The sequence below is a fragment of the Aulonocara sp. 'chitande type north' Nkhata Bay genome, linkage group LG7 (assembly GCF_057382095.1).
Source record: "Aulonocara sp. 'chitande type north' Nkhata Bay isolate Kocher_YH1m ecotype deep benthic linkage group LG7, A_spYH_male_GT1.1, whole genome shotgun sequence".
NCBI classification, from domain to species: Eukaryota; Metazoa; Chordata; class Actinopteri; order Cichliformes; family Cichlidae; genus Aulonocara; species Aulonocara sp. 'chitande type north' Nkhata Bay.
The window spans coordinates 16,107,066-16,129,117 of NC_141350.1; the positions used below are offsets into that span (position 1 = coordinate 16,107,066).

Here is a 22,052-nt window from a genome sequence, read left to right on the forward strand (position 1 = left end):
ACTACACTACAGAGCCACTATCACTCAAACCATTTTATACTATTAGTTAAAAAGCACCAGATTTGCTGTTATCATCTCCTGAATAACACATCCTTGCCACTTACAAAAAACCTCTGCATCAGTGTTGGTATAACAGCAGAAGAAGTCGAAAGAGGAAGCAAAGCGATCAGAGATTTCTTCAAAGTTTTCTCCCAAGTGTTTGAGCTTTTCAAGCTGCTGCATGGCGGTAAAGACCAATACAATCACACCCTTCCATCTTCAACCCAACCATGCCGGCTGCACATCAGCTCACAAAAAAAAGAAAATCAAACAGCTATGGTGCCACTTTTGGCACATGCCGCCATCCGCAAGGGCAATAATACGAAAACCATAAAAGGACCGTTAGATTTGCAGTCCGATCATAGCCATAGAGAAGTTCAAAGGTGGTAATGATCTTGCAACCAAAGATAGCTTGGGAAAATTCCAAGATGGTCATAGCATGGAAAGAAAGAAAGAGCAGGAGTTGCAACTGTGCGTGTCATAGCCTCCAGTTCAGCAGCCATTATCACTGCACAGTCTACATCCAACAAACCTGATGTCATTGCCAGGTTTATTAGATTCATGCACAGTGTGGCTTGACCGTAAGGCGCCTGAAGGGCACCCAACAAGTGACAGCTTGAGCATTAACACACACGTTGCAATAAACTAAAATGAAAAGTTTAAAATCAATACTTATGTAACTGAAAACAGCTCGACTTTGCTCATGATCTTACATGTCACTTGCACATGTAGCACATATTATTTGCTTCACTGGATGCTTTTTATGCTTCCATGTATGACTGACTGCAGCTGATGTGTCTGGGTCTAACATCCCCTTTAACCTTTCAATCCATACGTGTCTGCTGCTCTGCTGTGTCTGGAATACTAATGCTACAAATGCCAATGCAAATCAGGGACTAACAAAGACCAGTGCAAGACTGCTATGATAGCAAAGGGACAAAAGCACGTCTGCCTCTTTGCAGGACCGGCTTCTCACACACACACACACACACACACACACACACACACACACACACACACACACACAGGTTCTTGCTCTAGCACTGTGCCTCCTGTCGGCGATAACAATGGTTTTGCGCCTGTGCTGTCAGCATCTTACTGAAAAGAGTCTGTCAACAACCTCTTTATGCAGCGCCTCTCAAACAATTTTAAGTGTGTTGAAGTGGAATTATTGTTGGATTTGCTAGAAATTATTCATGAAAACACCCCCACGTTCCAGACATATACTGAGGAAAATGTAAAGGAAACACATAAATATAAGGTGAAAATGAAAAACTGCGCGTGTGCCGCTTTAGCAGATAAAACACTACCGTACCATGTGTATCTGCTTGTTCCTCGTCTTCGTTCAGGTGAAGCTGATGACTTCTCTCGCTTTTCTCTCCTCTCCTGTTTTCATGGGCTGTTGGAGAGAAGCACAGCAGAAGGAGCACAGGTCAAGACTGAGGTAATGAGATGAATGAACAGTGAAGCAGCGGCGAAGAGAAAGAAAAGTGGTACATTTGTCTTGGTGCACGTAAGTCATCTGAGCAGAGTAAGAGCGAGAGCTTGGAAAAAAAAAAAACAGAAAAAACACAGAAAATAAAATTCTAGGACACTTAAAATGACCGAGTTTGCATTTATTATGTATGAAGCGCTCGCTCCCCGCAGTGCTCCAATCTAGGACTGTAACAGTGTTTTCTCTGTGTGAATTTTTCCACTTCTCTGCTGGAAGGCAAAATTAAACAGGGACAGAACAGGAAAATGCACTGCCTTTAGTCGCAGCAACCCAGACCAAAGTTCTGGGCAGGTAAAATTTTAATATCTGCCTCGAGGTATTAGAAACTGTGTATCTTCTCACTAATTAACTATCCTTTATTAGAAAACCCAACACACCACAATCTCCTCATGCAGTTTGCGACTTGACCTTGATGAGCATTTGAACTCATGCATTATTCACTGGAAGTAGAATACCTTGCTTTCTTACCGCACGTTGCTGGCTTTAACTGTCAGTGTAAGATACGTCTCCAGCCGAGTGTGTCTAATGAGCATAAATGCTTTAAACTTTTTCCTGTTTCTAAACTGCTTTGCCACAACTGTCTCCCAGCTGAAAATAATGATATCGCAATGAGAGCCAATTAAATTGGTGGTATTTCAGCCTCCATGTACAAAAATAGGCAGCAGCACAGTTTTGACTGACAATACTTTGGAGCCAGTTTCAAAGCACTGGCACTGACAACTACCGCATCAAATATGGAGAGAGCTGCCTACGAAGACATGAACGGCAAGCGGCTGTTGCCACATTAGATGGTGAAATACAGGCAGGGTATTCTCATTCTGACAGAGGCTCGGGGATGGAGAATATCCCAAGAGTATTCTGGCTGATAGAGCCAGCCACATCATCCCGCAGACACACCATATTGCCAGCAGACATCAGATTCACCAGGACACAAAACCTAACTGACGTTGCCAGCCCCATATAGAATAGAAGGCGCTGATTGCATCTGGAAAAGGCAATCAAAGGCTGACTGAGGAGAGTGGACAAATCTGAGAAGTGGGGAGATGCACTGGAATGATACACTCCCTTATCTAAGCACCCTGAACTCAGACAATACAAGGTACACGTGCTCAGGAAATCATTAACATCCTTACAGTGGATACGCATGCATGGGCAGCCTTGTTGAGTGAGTCTTATAGAAAATATTCACCATATGGTTTAGCTCAGAGATCCCCAGGTAACGCAACACTGTAATCCTTTTCAGTTTTGCAGCAGATTATAACAAACAGCAGCATATATGTAAGTAACTCTCGTCATTACGGTTTGTAATCAGGTACAGAGCGGTCAGATTTTACCATGAAGCCTGTTGCAGTGGCAGTCTCTTTTGAACCCCTGTTTAGAGAGTTATTAGCCAGTGAAGAGCAACAGTGTTGAGGGTCTGCATTATTTTTTGGTTTCCATGGAAACCCTTCCATGGGAAAGTGGAGCACCAATAGGATCGCAGAGCCTCAATGAATCGCTTATGGGGGGGGGTGCGAAGAGAGATCAGCGCAGGCGGCTGAGAAAGCACAACAATAGGACGAAACCTCGAGGGGAGGACTAGAAAGGCCAGGCCACTGAGGGTCCAACAAAGAGAACGAGTCAACACTAGAGAAAAGGTTTCATCTACATCCGCTCGATGACTTTCCTTTTAAAGGAAATCTCCCTTGCCAATTTGTCACTGACATTTAAGCGCCGAAGCACTGTGGGCAGTTTAAACATCAAGGCAGCCACTAATTGATTAGTCTGTGCTGTTATTTCAGGCTCTGGCAATATTATTGCATCATCAACATCTATCTTGTGTGCAAGCCATCAGCACATGATAAATCACGTGCTTCAATACCACTCACAATAGAGATAGCAGGGGAAACTGTAGTATCATAATGCAGTAAGAATATACTCCTTATATAAACACTGCCCTCACCTTTCCAGGCATTTCTCAATACAGTCTAATATCCATGGCCATTCTGAGTGTCAGTGCTTACGCAGATAACCGCTGAAAGGGCTGAAAGGGAATTAGAACAAATTCATTTTGGTTGAAGCACCAGTACTTAGTGAGTACTTATGAACTATGGATATCAAGCTTCTATTCCCTCCTTTTTTTTGTTTTGTTTTTTTTAAAACGAAATTGATGATTTTTGTGTGCATAAGGACAAATGCCTTCAATAAAAATGCTCAAAAGCCTCCGTATGTTACTGCCATTTGTCAGCTTCTCTGTCTCTTGCATCATCTGTGATGCCAGATTGATTCTTTTAAACATGCAGAAACCTCAAGAACTGAACAATGAACCCACCACAAAGTGCCAAAATTTGCAGTTCCTCCAATCGGCACTTGAGGCCAATTTCAAAAGTGAGTCAAACCAGATGGAGTCCGCTGTTAAAATGCATCACTTTATAGAAGAAAAAGACACATCTATAGCTTTGTACAAAGAAGCTTTTGGTCTCTATAACTAATACCCACCTTCATAAGAACTGTAAGGTGAGTTCATCTTTTCAATAACTCATCAAGTTGAAGCACAGCTCCCCCACAAAAACTGCTGCTGCTGAATGAAACTCTCTTTGAAAGCATCCTCACAAACAGCATCAAGGTGCGGTGCAGAAGCTGCACAGCTGCTGAGCAGAAGGACCTACACTGTTGGTGAAGACTGCCTAGCATGTGGTAGGGTTGGAGCTATGACACCACAGAGATGTCTACACTAACCGTCTGAAGAAGGCAAAAGCCTCAATTCAGACACTTTCCCCTCCGGTCAGCCTCGATTTGAACTTCAGCCATCAGGCAAACAGATAGACAAACAAATTAATACAGTCCCACACAAGCTGAGCTTCCCCCGAGCTATGGCCTTCATCACCCCCACCCAACCCCCCCATACACTAGAACAACATGCACTGACAATAACTTTCAGGACTATCTTTGCACCCCTATATAACCACTCCATCTTGAATAATAATCTATTTATGTTCATTTTTCCCGGTGAACATAGGAGAGATGGCAGTCTAAACATCGGTATACTTGTATAACAACAATAAAGTATTTTCGATTCCATTCAAACTTCACTAATGCTAAATGTTTGAGTTATTAGGGCCTGACAGCTTTGAGTGGCACTGACAGCTGTAGCTGCTAGCTGCCTGCGAGGCTTCACCACAGCTGAGTCACTGAACACAGTCGACCACATTGATTTTTAATAATCTAACATTACACGCATGACTTTCTGTGCTCATCCAAGACACGTTGATTTAATAACATTTTTTTAAGCACAGGCCAATTTGCATGTTAGGCAGGAAACCTTTTGTGACATGTCAGAAGTCAGAGCACAGCACCCAGTTTGAGCTGTGGCACTTCCTCTGAGGAAAGGAAGTGGAAAGGACAACAGTACAGGAATAGACAGTATTTCCATCTACACATTATAATTGGGTTTAACTTCAACTTCTCACTAATGATGACAAAGAGCAAACCCCTGAGCTTTACAAGGAACTCCAAATTTGGAGATAATAACCTAAGGGGCGGTTTACGGCTCAAATCCAACTTTCATAAAGACACTTAAAGGAAAAATCTACAGCTCTGGATGTCATTCCTCCCTGGTGATCTTTCGCCATATACATCAAACTCTAATATTACAGAAATGAGAAGGAGGCCACTTGCCGGCAGCTATACATCTCCTGAGCGTCCTCTTTAATGAGGGCAATGCTGAGGCAGAATTATCGCCTTACTCCATCTGGATTTATTGATCTAACAGTGCGAGTCAACTACCAGAGACAAAGATAAACCAGCACGATGGAGAAACAATCCCTGCACTGATCAGAGGGCATCCAACAGCTAATCACTCACCCTTTCCTCTCTGGCCACAGCAAACCCAATTCTTCTTTGTTCCTCACGCTACAGTAGGTGCTCCGGGGAGGTTACACGCGGGGCAAGAGCGTATTCATGCATTTGGGGTGCACTATTTTTCCAGCTAAAAGATGCAGACTGAACTCATTAAGCAAGCCTTGTGTTTTCTCAGTGTTAATCGCTTTGAGCTAAATGGGAACCTGATGAGAATGCAGCTCTTGGAAGTGTGTTTGGAGGGTGCTATTTTGATGTGGATGACAGATGACACTGTGTCCAACCTCTGTGGCAAACATTAGCCAGGGCTCGTCTCTATTTGCCAGGTTTTTTCCGGCAGGAGCTTGTACCTCTCACCTCTGCAAAGAACAGCGAGACATGTCTTACACAGAGCCTTTCAGGTGTGCGACTTGCTTCTCTAAAAACACAACAGCAATTTCTCTCTTGTGACAAAGTGATGAAAAAAAAGCAGTTGAACTACTTATTTTCTTTAACCCATGCCTGTCTAACTTAACCAGCTGCTTTGTGCACCACCACACTTTCACCCTACTTCCCAGGCCCCCAAGTCTAGCCCTCTCCTTATCTCCGAGGAGCCAGGGGCCTGGGGAGGGGGCATCAAAATACCGCTTTGAAGTCAAGCGATTAAAGAGGAAACCTGTCGAATTGGGATGATGGGGCTAAGGTTGGGAGAGGAGGAGGATCAGTAAGAGGGACAGGAAAGGCTGTGAATACTGAGAGCTCGGGACCCATGGGACACAATTAAGAGGAAGGTTTTTTTAGTGAGGGTTACAAAAACACAGAAAGGATAGCAGCAGTGCACCCTTCCAAGCCAAGGTAAGAGTTCATTACTAGATACACAAAGGGGGAGGGGGCTGAGGCTGCTAAATCCAGTTTGTTCACCGCCAGAGGTGCGAGCTGTCGAACAGCCACAGGATAATCATTTTCCAACCCACAGAAATCCCTCAGTCAGTAAGTCTTGAGAACTGTGCAGAAGTGAGCTCAGGGAGCTTCAAATCTAAGAGGAATTTGGAAGAAAATCCAAGCTGCATGCACAGAGAGGAAGTTAGCACAGTTTTCATAAAGTGTTTCGTGTACACAAAAAGAAACAACGCCAGATCTGCGCTCAGTTCAAACTATTAGATCAGACTATTGTAGACATTTTTTTCATTAGTAGAGCTGTAACATGGGATGTATACTGATACAACTGATACCAATCCCATTATTGATTCCGTTTACTTTTTAGTTCTTGATTACCGTCCCTTTTTGATCTATGTGATCTCCAAGTCTATATACAGCATACAAACAGTGCTTGTTTGAGGTTTGTAAAAGTTTCATATCATTGTTTTGCTGCATGTAAGTCTTACAACAGCATGCCCGTACTGATGAAAGGAATTGATTAGCTGGAAGGCAAACGATTCTGATAGATTCTGATCGATTAGACCAGGGGTGCCCAATCCTGGTCCTCGAGAGCTACCGTCCTGCAGCTTTTAGATGCATCCTTGTTCCCACACACCTGAATCAAATGAATGGCTTGTTATCAGGCCCTTGCCAAACATGATGGCATGCTGAAGAGATCAAACCATTTGATTCAGCTGTGTTGGAGTAGGGATGCATCTAAAAGCTGCAGGACGGTAGCTCTCGAGGACCGGGATTGGGCACCCCTGGATTAGACCATTTGGAAACCATTCTCAGCTGGTTCCGATCACTAATTGTTGTTTTATTTATCAATCCCAGTTAAAGGTCCTAAAGCTCAATGCAGTGTCTGCACATTGATATTTTGAATCTTTGCAACAAAACCCAAAGCTTCTGAAAACATAAAATAAACACCATTTACTAACAATTTAAAATATGGAACTTTTGGCAGCGTCTCCTGAGTAACTGACAGCCTATTTTTTGTTGGTCACTTACAGCTATAGCAATGACAGCTTGTCAGTCAGCCTGCACATACAGATCAGGCTCGATGCTGCAAACAGAAGACCGTTTTACAAAATGATGTATTATGCATGTATAGAACAAATACAGATATCTGCTGCACCTAAGAGACTGAAATATATTATGAATCAGCTACATTTTGTACAACAGCGTATGATATCCTGACTCCCCCCGAAGCACGCTGTAGAAATATTGGCCCACTGTTGTCCTATACACCCAACAAGCTACTTTAAAAAAAAACAACAAAAAAAAAAAACAAAACATCTGGAAACCATTTCTAGGCTTCACTTAAATGTTTCTGCAATACCGTGAGGTAATAGTGTTTTTTGTATAGCTGTGAAGATCTGATTCCCTACATCTCTGAGAAGAGATGTAGAAATGGCAGAGAGAAACATCCTGTACCTGTGAGATTAGCTGCCATGGGATATGATCTTTCTCACCTTGACCTTTCTGTCAGCTGAAGCTCATGACTCTATTTAGTGGGTCATGAGCGGTAAACATCATAATGCAAAAGAGACACAAGAAGTGGAAGCAAGAATATGTGCGCAATGGGACCAGATGAAACTTATTTTCATGATTAAAACCAGGAGGAGGAGGAGGAGTGACTTGGACTCCTTCCTCTTCTGAAACGTCCATACGCTTGACAGGCTGTGCCAAGCCAGTGATGTTTTGCTTTTGTTAATCTGAATTTGCTCCATGGCCACTTTGTAACAGTTTGTACATCACACTGCCGCATGAATGAAAACAAAAACCTTTGGCACAACTAACGTATAAATCCCAAAAAGGAGCAATGTCTGGATCACTGCCTGGTACTTACAGCATCAGATCTGGTTCCAATTCTTAATGGTTTTCACTACATACCTTGGTGAACACACCCCAGTGAAGCTTCCTACTTCAGAAATAAGATGATGATGATGCACCGACTGACAAAAACTATTTTGTCGGCGTATTTTAAGTTCTAAAACCGCTGTTTGCAAGTTGTTGTTGTGTTCAAACAAGGGGAACAATGCTGTAAAGGCTGGGCTATAACAACACATGTTGGGCTTATTAGCGTGCAAACATGTGGGTCGCATTACTAAAGAAAAAGTACAAACACACACAGAGAAAGACTGCAGGACATCCTGATATATATCCAGGATCTGATGTCATTTTGATTTCATACCTCAAAGAGATGCTTAATGTGAACAAAAATAATCCAGATAACATAAATATACATACATTTTTGGCTCTCCTTTAGGTTTGTAAACACAGCAAAAACCCCTTGTTTACTATATTTATTAAAAAAAAAAGAAATATGCTTGAAGTTTATAATATTTTTTACATTTGCCTGCAATTAAGACTGTGACATGTTGGTTTCATCTTGCAGTAAATTATGTGAATGTCAAAACCTTTTGAGCCCAATTTATTGAGAAATAAAGAAAAACATTAGCCATTTCAGCATAAGCCAGTTAATCACAGCGTGGTTTGGCAGTTTTCTGCGGCTGACAAACACCGAGGCATTTATTCGGGTTGTCCAGCAGCTTTTTCCATCCATCAGACGCATGTTGGGAAAATTAAACATGGTTTTTAAAATAATCACACCCGGCAAAACCAGTTCAACATTTAATCTGTTAAGAGTTTTCATTTAGGTGAATTCAACAACGGCTTTAAATTGAAACTCCTAAACCAGAGACATGCAATACAAGCAACACAAATACTCCACATGCCTGATATGCAGCAGCACGTTATGACTCCTCCTCCTTCCAAGGAAAGATGGTAGCCTTCGTTTTTGTGGACTTTGCAGAGGGCTGCACGGGAGCAGTAAGGCAGGTGTCCCACTGGGTTATGAGAGCCAGAAGCTTTGCATCTGGATCATTTCCTCGGCACACAGGCTCCACACTGGGAACTCCTCATAAAGCTGCACATATGCCAAAGAACCCTGTATCCCTCAGAATTCCTCATCCATGTCGGCCTGTATGTGGCAGCTGCGGTAACAAGCAGCAGGTAACAAGCTGTGACAAACTCACAACTGAGAGCGACACATGCGTTTTGTCTCTCACACTGTCAAATATGCCTGCGCTAATAGCCAAATACCGTGGAAGTGTGTTTCAGCGTGAGCCAGAAAAAAAAAATCATTTTATCACCATGAGAGCAGGGTGCGATTCATGGCGGGAGGATTACTGGAGCAGCGGACGAATGATGAAACCTGGATAAAGTATAAGTACAAAGTGTGTGAGTAAGACTCCTGCTCACTGCAAAACCTTTCCACACCGGTTCACTCTACGCTCGATTCTCCTCGGACAAAGCTGAGAGATATCTGAATGAAAGAGGAAGCCAGGAAGGCAATGAAATGTGGAAAAAGAGGGGGAATGGAAGCTGGACTATTGCCACGGTCCAATCTCGTGAAAATGCAGAAGTGCTTTGAGAAACATTCCTTCAATAGGCCGAGGGAACCTAGTGAGACTCCTGACGATGAGGAGACGTCAGGAGAAATCATGCTTGGCTAAACACAAAAAGCACTCAGAGAAATGAGATTTAATCTGCTGATCTTAGAGTAAATTAGCCAGATGTAAACAGCCAGTGCCATTTGTGAGAAAGTTCACTTCCACAGTCCTGCTGCTTGGAAAAACGAAACACCAAATATCACCAATGAAATAAACTCTGCAAACACTGCTTTTTTCTTTTCTTTCTTTTCTTTTTTTTATTAAAGGTCAACATGAAACTTTCACAAGACACGGACATCACAAATGTGGGAATCTGAGGGTTAAGGTTAACAGGCCACACTGAAACACTTTCTCCCTGAGAATGATCTGCCTCCAGTCCTGAGATGTGGGAAAGGGAGTTTATGCAATTACATCACATTGATTTATGGGAGAGGGAGGAAAGATAGGGAGAGGATGGAAACTGAGCTGCTTGGAGAGGCTCCAAGATTAAGTCCCAGAAGAAACACAAGTCAATAGATTTACACCACAGAACATGATGGATCTGAGACAATCGTATGGGGAGGACTGCGGTCGTAGAAGCACGGGCAACACGGTGAGGTCAAACCCATCTGAAATTATTGGTTTCGATTTAAAACTAAAAACAAAAAAAAACAAAAACGCTAAACTATGAAAACAGACATAATTGTAATGCAGACTCTTCTCTGCGAACCTGCTCATGGTTGCACACGCCAATAACAAGCTCAGAATAGCAATCACACCGCTGCTGATATACTTTTAATTCTCTCAACTCAACTGAACTCAAGCAGAGGGACTGATGCAGATGCTGCTGATGCCGTCTTGAGTATTAATTGGGATGGTGACGAAATTGTGAGTAATGCGCTCAAGCGTGCACTGCAGCTTTTGTGGGGTAGCACAGGCTAACAGTTATAAATAAATAGTCCACTTAGTGCTCCCACAGTCCTGAAACAGGACCACAGGAGTGACCACCGCTGGGATATTTATGGCGAAACACATTACAGATTATGTGTTTATTTAAACGTCTGACTGATTTTAAAATGAAAAAAAAAAAAAAAAAAAGACTGTGATGCACATTCAGCAATCCTGCGAGCTGAAGCAGAGGAGTACTGCAGATCAAAGGTATCCAAGGGGTCTGTTATATAGTCTTAACAACAACAAAAATATATCTACAAACAGCTGCAAACAACATTTAAGCCTAGAGAACAAATATAAGATGCAACTCATTACTTTTCACGGCGTGGGACTTGTGTTTATGTGAGCCACCAAATGGTGAAGAGATGAACAAAGCAGAGGGAGATTACAGATGATATCCCGTATAATGAGCTGTGGTGATGCAGGAGGAGATATGGAACGCTTTCTTTTCTTTCCTTTTTTTTCTTTAAAGTTGCTGTCTGCAAAGTCTTGAGCTTCTTGGAAGCACAACACACATTTGGCTCAAGCCAAAAGCAACAGGATAAATATATAGACACACGGAGCTGACCAAATATTTGAAGGGGGGTGTTTTGAAAGCTCAGTGTATAGACTCCACGGCCGCACCCGATGTGGCAAATAGCTCACCCTGAGATGTTTTGAGTGAGGAAAGGGTAGACATCTGTTCCTTATTTAAAAAAAAAAAAAAAAAAAAAAAAAAAAAGGGGGGGGGGGGGGGCTTGTCCATTTCCAAAGTGCCTGCAAAGATAAGCAAAAGTGGTTGTGATAACTGCCCGCTATATTGGCTTTCCTCTGCCTCATTGTTTCTTTTGTGAGACCAAATTTTAAGCATTAAAAGGAATTCATCTAAAAGCTGTTTTATCTTTGTTAAATCCTGTTTTGTCATCTGTCCAATTAAAGCAGCAGTCTGGAGCCAGCAGCAGAACCACCATTTTTTTTTTTTTAAGCTAAAAAGAACCTTTACACGTCCAGGGGTTTTCACAGACACCCACAAAATTACTTTGGCTTCATAGTCGGTGCCGAGATATTTCATATGGGATCTGCCTCCTGCCAAGCGTTATCGGGAAAGACGATCTGGCAAGCGATCCTCCGGGGTGCAAACTCTTGGAAAATTGCCTGAGCTGTCTGTTTTGTCCTCAAACACTTCACACTTGTGAGCGTCACAACCAGGTGGTCAAGAGTACATTGGACCACTGTGCGAGCAGCCTGTCATCTTGACGTGAGACGAGTGACAAAACGAGCGGGAAGCCAGCCAAGCTCACCTGATGTTCCACTGAGGGGGGAAAAAAAAAATCTCCAAGTGTGTCTGATCTGGGGGTGGGGGGTGGGGGGGGGGGGGGTGTTCTCGCTTTTTGAACATTTAAATCGATGAGCACTGCAGCCAATTTGATTTCACAGACTGGAGACACCTGTCCTGCCTGTGCTATCTTTGACAAACACACGTGAAGGTGATCCCTGGATGCTGGTGTCAGAAATGTTGGAATCAAACACATTTTCATAAAAATATCAAATGCTTTAATATTACTTTAAATAATTAAACAGTGGCCAGCTTTTTCAATTCCACAGACTCTCTTCTCAAGCTTCAAAGCAAAGAAGCAACAGAGAGTTACGGATTAAGGAAAAGGGAATTATGCTTCATGGTTTGCCTGTGTTTACCCTAATAACTATTAGTGAATAAAAACTATTTTACCATGAAGAACTACAAAAGAAAAAAGAGATCTATTTTCTTCTTAGAAAACGCATGACTTCTTAAGAATTCCTCTTGGAAGTTGCAAAGCCACAGAGAATATTAAATGCAGCACATTTCCTTCATACTAATGGTGTGGTTTGCTTGTGGCTGCAACACATCAGCTGGGGTTGACGTACCGTTTGCCCAAAGGACAGAGGCCGGGTTTTAGTGCACTGACCCATGAATGCTGTCTCGAGCACGCCGCACTTTTAAAGAGGCAGCAGGTTAAAAATTTCATAAAGCGCCATGAAAAAGTCATGAGGCAGCAGTGCGTACCGTCTTTGCCGTCTAATTGTTTTCGCCTTTGAGGAGTAAAAATAACAGTCTACACCGTGTACATCTGATCTGCTGTTAAAAGGCAATTATTCAGTCAGACGTGAAGGGGGCAGACGTTCAGCACGCAGGGAGGCTGTCCAAGAACCATCACTACGATCTTCACACAGGCCTACTCTGGATTGCTGGAGGATGCTGGTTCACTTGGACAACCTCAGTTGGCTTTGAGGGATACATTGCGAGCAACAGTTCAGCTTCAGTTTTCAACCACATGTAGTCCAACAGTGCGACTGTGTGCAATAAACAAGGACGACGCTGAAGGGAAGCTAAATCCGGCAAGGAGCACACCTGTGTCACACTCGTAAGACGCTCCATAACCTCAGGCGACAAAACGTTATTGCACGAGTAAAGCGAATCACAAGCAAGCCTACAAAATGTAAACAGAAAACAGCGGAGGCAGACGCCCGCCACATAAACTGCCACGACTTTTAAAGATTTTCACTTTCCTGTTAACAAGCTCGAGGTAAATGCAGTCGTCTCTCTCAGAGGCTTGTGATCATGGTGGGAGAGAGACCGTTATTGCCCCCCCCCCCACAAGTTTCCCCAGGTACAGCTTCTAACCTGCTGCGAGCTTCTTTTTTTTTTCTTTAATTAGAAAAAACCGATCTGTGGCCTTGATGCCCTGGAAGCTAACAGGGAGCCCGTATGTCTAATAGACCTGTGGCAAGTCTGACCCTGTGGGAGGGCCTGTAACATTGCTGTTATTCCACAGGAGCTACAGGGGGGAGCAGCACTGTGGACGAGGTGTGTGGGCTATAAAGACAGCAAAGCCAGCCAGCTGACAGGAAAAGGGACTGAAACGTGAATATGAACGCACATAATCAGTTTGCAGTGAAAGAATCACATTAGCCTACTTACGTCTCTTGAAGTTTACAACGTTTTCTTCCAGGTTAAAATAAAGAAATCTCTGCTTAGCTAAGGTTCCCCCCTGTGCGATTCAAAACATTTCACCCACATTCAAGCAGATATGAAAGACATATGCAGTAAATATGAAGCAACCCCATTTTCCACTAGAGTTGTAGCAGCAGCACCCAGGCTGCAGGGGTGTGTGTGTGTGTGTGTGTGTGTGTGTGTGTGTGTGTGGGAGAGCTTCATGTGCACTTGTGGTTTTGTATTTGAGGTTTGTATGGGTATAACTGACTGGAACAGCAAAGTGTTATTAACAGACCGGGATGCAAACCCATATCACGCTGAATATAAATCTCCAAAAAGCACTCTATAATTCAGCCACTTTGGAAAAGCAACAGACAGCAAACAAGACGACGTCACACACCAACCAAGCGTCCGCTCTGTATCATTAAACCTGATGCGACTCCACCCTCGCCGCTTTGTTTCCCCGACTTCCAATCAGAATGTAAATGTTTGAAAAAGTGAGTTAATGAGGTATCATCCAGCACCAACATGCCTTTAATTTGTTTACAGTGATAATGACCTAATTATCTGGGTCATCATTAACAACCTGCTGTCCATCCCTACGATAATTTGTACGCTCTAAATTGCCAAATCAATTTCTGACAAGAGCAAGTGTGTTTGTATTTGCAAGCAACAATTATCATATCACATTATACTGTGTAGCCCGTCGTCAGTGATTAAAAATAAACAGGGATATTTACAGGCGCTCAGATCCCCTGTAGGCAGAGGAAATAAAAAGCACCGTGCTGAATATGGAATAAAATAGGGCACATTTTAAAAGCCTGTGATGACTAATAGGGGTACTCTTGTAATGCTATGGCCTTTTTATCCAAAAACCTGGATGCACAGAGTGCGAGCACTCGAGGAAAAGAACCTACAGAAAGAGGAGATTTGGGACGCAGTTGTGGTTGAAGCAACAGAAAAAAGGAGGAGAAAAAAAAAAGACCAGAAGCTGGGAGAGAGTCCCATTTCATCAGAAAAAATGCCTGAGTCAGGAGCAGAGAACCATTAGGCCCAGTGAGTCACAGGGAGAGGCTGTGAAAACAGATCTGAACTGAGTGCAGCTCCCAGTACCATCCTCAAAAAGCAGCCAAAGAGTACAACAGTGGCCTTAAACGAAGTGCGATGGGTTTTCATGTCCGCTGATGTCTCCTTATCAGTACATCTACTCAGATAATGCGCTCATGCTAGCCACAGACTGCTAATGTGCTTCAAGGATGCTCAATTAAATGCATAAGGGACTGCAGGAACTTTCTAAAGTTTGCAATTTTATGTGCAATTAGAAATAAAACAGCTGGTACACTGGTTGGTAAGAGGTTTTATTTGACTCAAAATAAAACAATAAAACACATATATTGGCTGGGAAAGTATTGTTTTTTGTTCAATTTTCTGTTGCTACCTACAGATGAGTAAATATAACTTAAGCTGCTCTGTCTGATATCCTTTTTACTCACTGCAATGATGCTCAGTCTTCAGTTTGCCTTGTTGCTTGGATGCAGATGTAGTGACTTTGCATCCGATTTAAAGGCTTTAAAAGCCTCACAAAAAATGGATGACCAGGATTGCATTTTGCAAGCAAGTCTTGCTCTCCTGGCACAGCAATGTTTTCCTTGCCTTCTCTCTGGGTGGTGAGCACTGGTGCACCGAGTCAGAGAACAATAAAAAAAAAAAAAGTATGAAATATATTCTTCTTCTGTGTGTTTGAGTGAAAAATCTACATTCATGTTGAAATTGCAGATGTGATCTTAACTCCTGTACACCAGCAGATACTTATTATTTTTCGCTATCGATTACCATTGAAGCTCAAAAGGCCAAAACATGGCATTTAGACAGCGACAGCCCTAAAAAACACAAACAGTTGATCAGAAAAACTTAGTGAATAACTGACTGATGACTGGCATTGATGACTCACTTCAGCTCTATAATTGCACAATTTCCAATTCTCACATCACCGCTGAGAGTCAAACACACAGTGAAGAATGCTTGAAACACAACACTGGAGCTGAAGTGGACAATCAGAGTGACGCTTTTGCACATTGTGCAAACAGAGAAACATGGTGGAGTCTTACAATGGAGTCTTTTCCCATTGTTGTAGAAAATGGGTTATTCTTCCTGTAACACACTTCTTTCCTTCCTCATTGATTCGTAAGCAGTGTATAATCCCCCCCCCATTTGAGTTGCCTAATGAATCATGTGAGCACAGGGGCTTTATCACAATGTACAACAGCGAGTGAGTCGTTTCTGCAAAAGAAGACAAGAAACAGTTTAAAAAGGGAGGCCAAAAGTCATCTACAGTGAGAAAGAGCCAGCGTTAGGCAGAGAGCGTGGAGAACAATCGCATCCGTAAAATGAACTCTTCCTCTCTGGTACTATTTGATTATCAGCCCAGTGAGCCGGCACTGAACCCAATGTGAGCGAGCCCAGCCGCAAACACAAAACAAATGCCTCCCTTTTACACACCTAAAGCAAAGAAAACTTGTGAGGCACTCTGCTGTACCTTTGCTACAATGCTTTCTGCATCAGCGACGCGCTTAAACTTAAACATCATTCAGTACAACCAAGTCGCTCCACTCTCTGAAGCCAGGCAGATAATCTCACCGTGTCACATACCTAGACTCCTGGTCTGCCTAAGCCCCTCTCTCAGCTTTAACTACATCTGGGGGTGGGGGGGATGAATAGACCACAAGGTGATGAAGAAACCTCCCGGCTAAAGCACAGGGGATTTAGCAAGTATGCTCGCTCTGTGTAATAACTCGCGGTTCCTCACCAGTAGCCTTTAATGGCCACCTGAGTGAAATGGTTTATTAATTCTGAAAAACATTATGCAGAAGGAAAGATGGCTTGAGGGCGGGGTTGGTGAGGGGAAGCAGGGGGGAGACTTTGAGATATTTGAACAATCTGAAACGTGGCTGAGAGTGCCCTCAACTAAGAGCCATAAGCCTATTGGAGAGCCTGCTATCTGCTGAGGCCAGCTTGCCACATACATACCTTTTACCTCATTACCTGCTCTGCACAGCCATTATTGAGGGAAATAGGGTGAACGCTAGATAAGCACAAAGAATTCTTGGGCTGAGCACAAACAGACGTCCTGCTTCCTCCAGATAAAAACGGAAGAGGCCCCTTCAACTTCCTGCTCTCAGCGAAGTGTGGAGCTGCCAACTGCCCCATGTTTAGGTCACTCTCTGCTTCCTGGTGCACATGGAGACACACCGGGGACACAGGAGTGCACGATTGTGTGTTCATGCAGAAACATGACTCGACAGCAAGCTAAGACTGAATTTATATTCACGTTGATTGGTACTTTATAATATTTATAATTATATGCATCTCAAATAAACAGTTTATATGCACTGTGATGTAGCAAAACCTTTTAGGTGTGTTGTGTTTCCAACACACCTTTGTTCTAACAAGCAACTGCACTCGTGAGGTATCCAGAATTAGCATATAAACACATACAATCATCAAATATAAAATTATAAAGTCCCCTTAGAAGGATATGCAAGCGTTTAAAATACTTGCTTAACCATACTAATGCTTAACAATTTCCATGTCTCTTTTTCGCTATGGCAACATTTACAGTATAAACAATTTACTGTGTCTACTTGCTGCTACAGCTTTGACACAACACTTTCTCACTCCTGACCAAAATTTGTTGATACCCGATGCAAACTCTTTCCTCGATCCAGATGGATGTTGTTAATCAAAGAGTTTGAATGCCTAGATGATTATTTTTACACTTTCCTTTTCCATTTTTCCTTCAGTTGTTTGGTCAGGATCACAGTTCAGGTTAAAACACCCAATTATGACACACTTCACCAGACAAAGTTTTCTGATTTGCAACGAGCTTCTCTCCAAGCAACGACAGCAGCACAGCAAATTTGAGTCTCAAAGCATCTACTCCAGAGGTTTAGGGACTGAGTCAATCCTACTGGAGAATCTTGCACATTGAAAAATGATTTAAAAAGGGATATGCCTTAGACTGCTTCCCCAGCGACTAATACCCAAGAACAAAACAGAAAATGGAAGCGTGAACGGATGAAGGTTGAAGATGATGGGGAGGGTAGCTAAACCCTAGAAAACCCAAGAATGTGCAATACCGCTGGTCAATACTGCAATAAAGATTTGGCTTTTTAAAGATGGTGCATATTAGCTGTTCACTTCCTTATAAAAGCTAAGTATAGGTCAATCAAGAATGTAAATAATCTGGTACGAACAAGGTTAAATGTTGCCGTGCCTGGCACATTTAAAGAGAATAACATTTTTCCTATTCTAATTAAGGGCAGCCTCATCTGAGGAGGTTAATGTGTAAATTCATATTGGAGTGTGGATGAAAGTACCATTTATTGCGCATCATCGCCGGACAAGATAAGAGCTGTTGTTTGTGCTTGCTTCTTCGCTCTCCAAAATGTCTCATCAGACACTTGTGATCTCAACATGCTTGTTTTGGCCTGCCACAGTTTCAGGCGTCCTCAGCGAGAGGAAGTAGTGGGCTTCACTGACCTCGTACGCTCATTTTTCTACCAAGCTTTGCTGCGTTTTGCTTTCACGGAGGAGCAAAGTTTTCCACCTCGGCTTTATATTTTAGCAGAGCTGTGTTGTGATCAAACTTCTAGCGGAAAAACTGCCCTCAGCAGAGAACATCAAAACACGCCGGTTTGGACATTCAAGCGCAGACGTGGCCCGTACACCAACACGCACCTTCGCTGCTTTTAAACAGCTAATGAAAAATACACCTTTCAGAAAGTAAATTATTTCTGCCAGCTGAAAAGCAAATTTCATTTTCTCCTGTCTCTCGACAACAAAGATGCCGAACCCATTACAGGCCGGGGCCTCTGCATCACACACATTAAATGAAGGGTCCTCTAGCAATCGAAAAAAGCAATTTTCTCATTGAGCCAATAGATACTCCATTTAGTTCCGGGATCTCTACGGACCACTGCTGCTGTAGTGAGGCTGATACAGGGGAAAGCGAGTGTAGAGTGATGACCCAGCCTCATTTTCCCTGTGCCTCCGCTGCTCTGAACTCATCAATATACAGACGTGTACTGCAAACTGTATAAGGGCAGAACGAAGAAAGGTACGATGAGAAAGGATGGGAACGAGATGAAGAAGGAAAAATAGATTAGATGCAACAGACGGAGAGAGAAAGAGAAGATGGAAGGAGGTTATGGTGAGGCATAGTGAATCAGGAATGTAAACTCAGGGTCGGTGATCAGCCTCCCCACCCCGTCATTTGCATGCACATCAGCTGATATTAAAGAAAGAGAGAAAGAGTGAAACAGGAGGGGACGGAGAGAAATCAGAGGCACCCAACCATGTGGAACCGCAGACTGATTAATTTCAGGCCTTTAATGAGCGATGCACTGCCAGGCCAGGCGGCATCAAGTCAGTCACCCCATCTTCACAGCGGGAGCTGCCATACACTACAATTCACACTTCCCCATCTCTGCCAAGGACTGAATGACACAGGAGCAGAGAACTCACCACACTTCCTCTCCCTCTTTCCATCTCGCCTTCTCTCTCCTATTAATGTGTTTTTGCTGTTCACTTCAGCGCCGGCGCATAAACGTGTGATTAAGAGCAACACATTATCAGAGGCACTATTAAAACGAGTGCACTGATCACCGGTGGCAAGTCTCACACCAGGTGTTCTCTGTCTGTAGGTGGAATAAATATCAGCCGGGCACGCCGGAGACTTGAGTCTACTCAAACATGTTCCCATCTAATTGCTGTCCTCCGGAGTCTGCATTGTTGCTGCTAACCTTTATTCCCCGTATAAATTACACTGTAGGTTTGCAAAGCCCCTTGCTGACATTTGTACTTGTAAGAGTGCCGGAAACATCGCTGAGCAAAAAAACAATTTCTATTTTCCAACACTCATGTGAATCAAGCTGAGGAGAGAAAGGCTTCAGGCGGAGTTTAGTCATCCGTGTTGGCTGCTGCTCCAAAAGCATCAATACTACTGTTTCTTTTCCCCCCTTCCTCCTCCTCCTCCTCCTCTTTCTTTCTGTCTTTTTTTTTTTTTTTTTTTTTTTTTTTTGACAAGGCAAATGTTCATCCGCAACATGGTGAACAAACATGCCTCTGTTCCCAGTTTCTGTGCTTCTTCTCCAGCCACCAGCTCACATTCATCTGATTTGTAGGGGGGAGAAAATGATAATAAAGAAAATAAATAAGGTGGAACAAAGAGCAGGCAGCAGAAAGAGAGACGGAGAGAGAGAAATCTTCACATGAGGCAGCAGTATAGTGGAGCTCAGCTCATTTATCAAGACAGAAGCTGATTTGTCAGTCTGTCCAAGCTGCTGGGGCGTGATATGATTCTGCTTTCTCCTGACACACTGTACCAGCCTCGGGGAGACATGGGCCCGGCAGTGACTTTAACTTGAGGCGAGAGAGCCCAGCAGACCACGCTCACCTGGACACACCGGTGAGCGTGTTAATAGGTCCCTTGGAGCCAATCTCCTTGGGCAAAATCTGATTATAACCCGATTCCCAGCTGTTACACTCAGTGACAGATGTTTTGAGTTTCTCACTGCATACTGAGTGAGTTAGAACGTCAACTTTTCACTCTATCCAACTTATCAGTTTAAAAACAAAAACAGCCCAAGTTTACTAGGAAAAGCCACAAGTACGGGACTTTCCTAAGAGTGCCGGATTTGCCCTTTCAGTCTCTGAGTATTTCATGTCTGGTCCAGAGGAGCTCTGACAGACAGAAACATGGAGGAGGTGATTTTGGATGATGCATCCCTCTGATTAACGCGAACTGACAGTGAACTCCTGCCCTACAACGAAGGTAGCGCCATGAGAGACATCCATTTGGTGGCTCCATAAGTCTCTGCAGACAGCCTGCCCGTTTTTTAGCTGGACCCCCGTGGGAAGAAAGCCAGCTTGGAGACTGACAGACGTCGCTCTGGACTGCCCCTGCTGTCAGGTTTCTCACACTATAACCCACAATTAAATGAAAAGATTGAACTACTTTCAAAGAATGTAGATATGCATCGATGCATTTTTTTCTGCATCTCTAAAAGACGAAAGAGAGATCTGACCCGTGGTTAAAGAGGTTTTAACAACCCAATAAACGACTTAAACAATTAACAAGCGCGCTCCTGCTCGTGTCACTTCTTGCGAGGCATTTCATTTCTGCTCCTTGTTTGATGTGAAAATTAAACTCTCCGCAACAAAGTAGCTTCTGCAGAAATCAAACAGTGCGCACACAACAACACCCCTCACACCATCACCCATTAGACAATTAGACACGCTGTTGAAAATAATGACTCAGTTCAACGAGGCAGTCACGAAATTCTCTTTTAAATCTTTTGCCTCGGTGCGTAACATTTGAGTTGGAGACACTTCTGAAGAGCAGTTTCTTACCTCAGTGCCGAAACCTCTGGCTGTGACACGCTGTTTTCGCTGCTACTCACAGCCTATTTCTGAGAGCTGCTACTACTGATTGCAACCTACGTATTCAGGTGAAACAAAACCAAAAAGAAAAGAAAAGAAAAAAAGGAAAGGCGGAATCAGCTGGGATGTCCACTGGAGTGAAACGTGCCCAACGGCGTCCAACTGTGAAAAAAGATCCACCACTACGAGATCGGCGATCCCAATTTAGACCCGCACGCAGTGTTTGGGGGAAGATTGGTATGCAAACAGTTTTCTGAACTCACTGAAAGCTGAGCGGCTCATACAGCTGCCTGCTCTGCTCCGGAGGGCGGAGACTCCGGACCACATACACGCCTCGAGTTTACGCTCACTGTGTTGTTTGTGCGTGTGTGGCAAAACGCAGCAGAAACGTGCGTTTACCAGCTTAATGGAAAGCATCAATCTGTCAAAATTAGGTGTAAGAACAGATGGGTGGTGTAATACATATTGCCAAATATGCCCTCCCCCCAAGTATTTTAATAATAATAATAATAATAATAATCATAATAATCATAATCATAATCATAATAATAATAATAATTAAGCTAGTACCGATCAATCAGTTCTTGAAAAGTTCATTAGTCACACATTCATTCAAATACCACCAAACACAAGTGTAATCAACTGTAATAACGGCCCCAGACCCCGACCCCCTGCTTAGATTTGGTCTCCACTAAGTTGTTTCTACCTGGTTTCCAAACTTTGGGGAACTCTGGATCTCTTAGGTTTTGTTCATTTATATTCAACCTTTATTGAACTCAGAATTGGAGCTGCTGAGTTCAATAACTGATTAGGCCTAGTCCATCTAAAGAAAATCATAATTTTTAATGGGTAATTAATTGTTTAAGTCTTTAAATAGGAGGGGGAAATGCAAGGAACCTTCTCTGTGTCTCATAGTTTAAAAATAAATAAAATATAAACGCAAACTGGGTGTGGGAAAGATAATTTACACACTTATCTGTATTGAAAATAAGTTGCAGCACTA

General features: G+C 43.0%; 1 protein-coding gene across 1 annotated transcript in view; it reads right to left on the minus strand.

Annotated features, from left to right (window-relative positions):
• The window catches only part of tspan18b (tetraspanin 18b), a 35,806-nt gene extending 14,472 nt beyond the window's left edge, over window positions 1–21,334 (minus strand). Inside the window, exons 1-2 of the mRNA XM_086299042.1 lie at window positions 21,020–21,334; window positions 1,355–1,438 (exon numbers count right to left, since the gene is read on the minus strand). Coding sequence (XP_086155168.1) covers window positions 1,355–1,357 — 3 coding nt within the window. The 5' untranslated portion in view covers window positions 1,358–1,438; window positions 21,020–21,334. The remainder of the gene's footprint in view (window positions 1–1,354; window positions 1,439–21,019) is intronic.
• Between the last annotated feature and the right edge of the window lie 718 nt (window positions 21,335–22,052).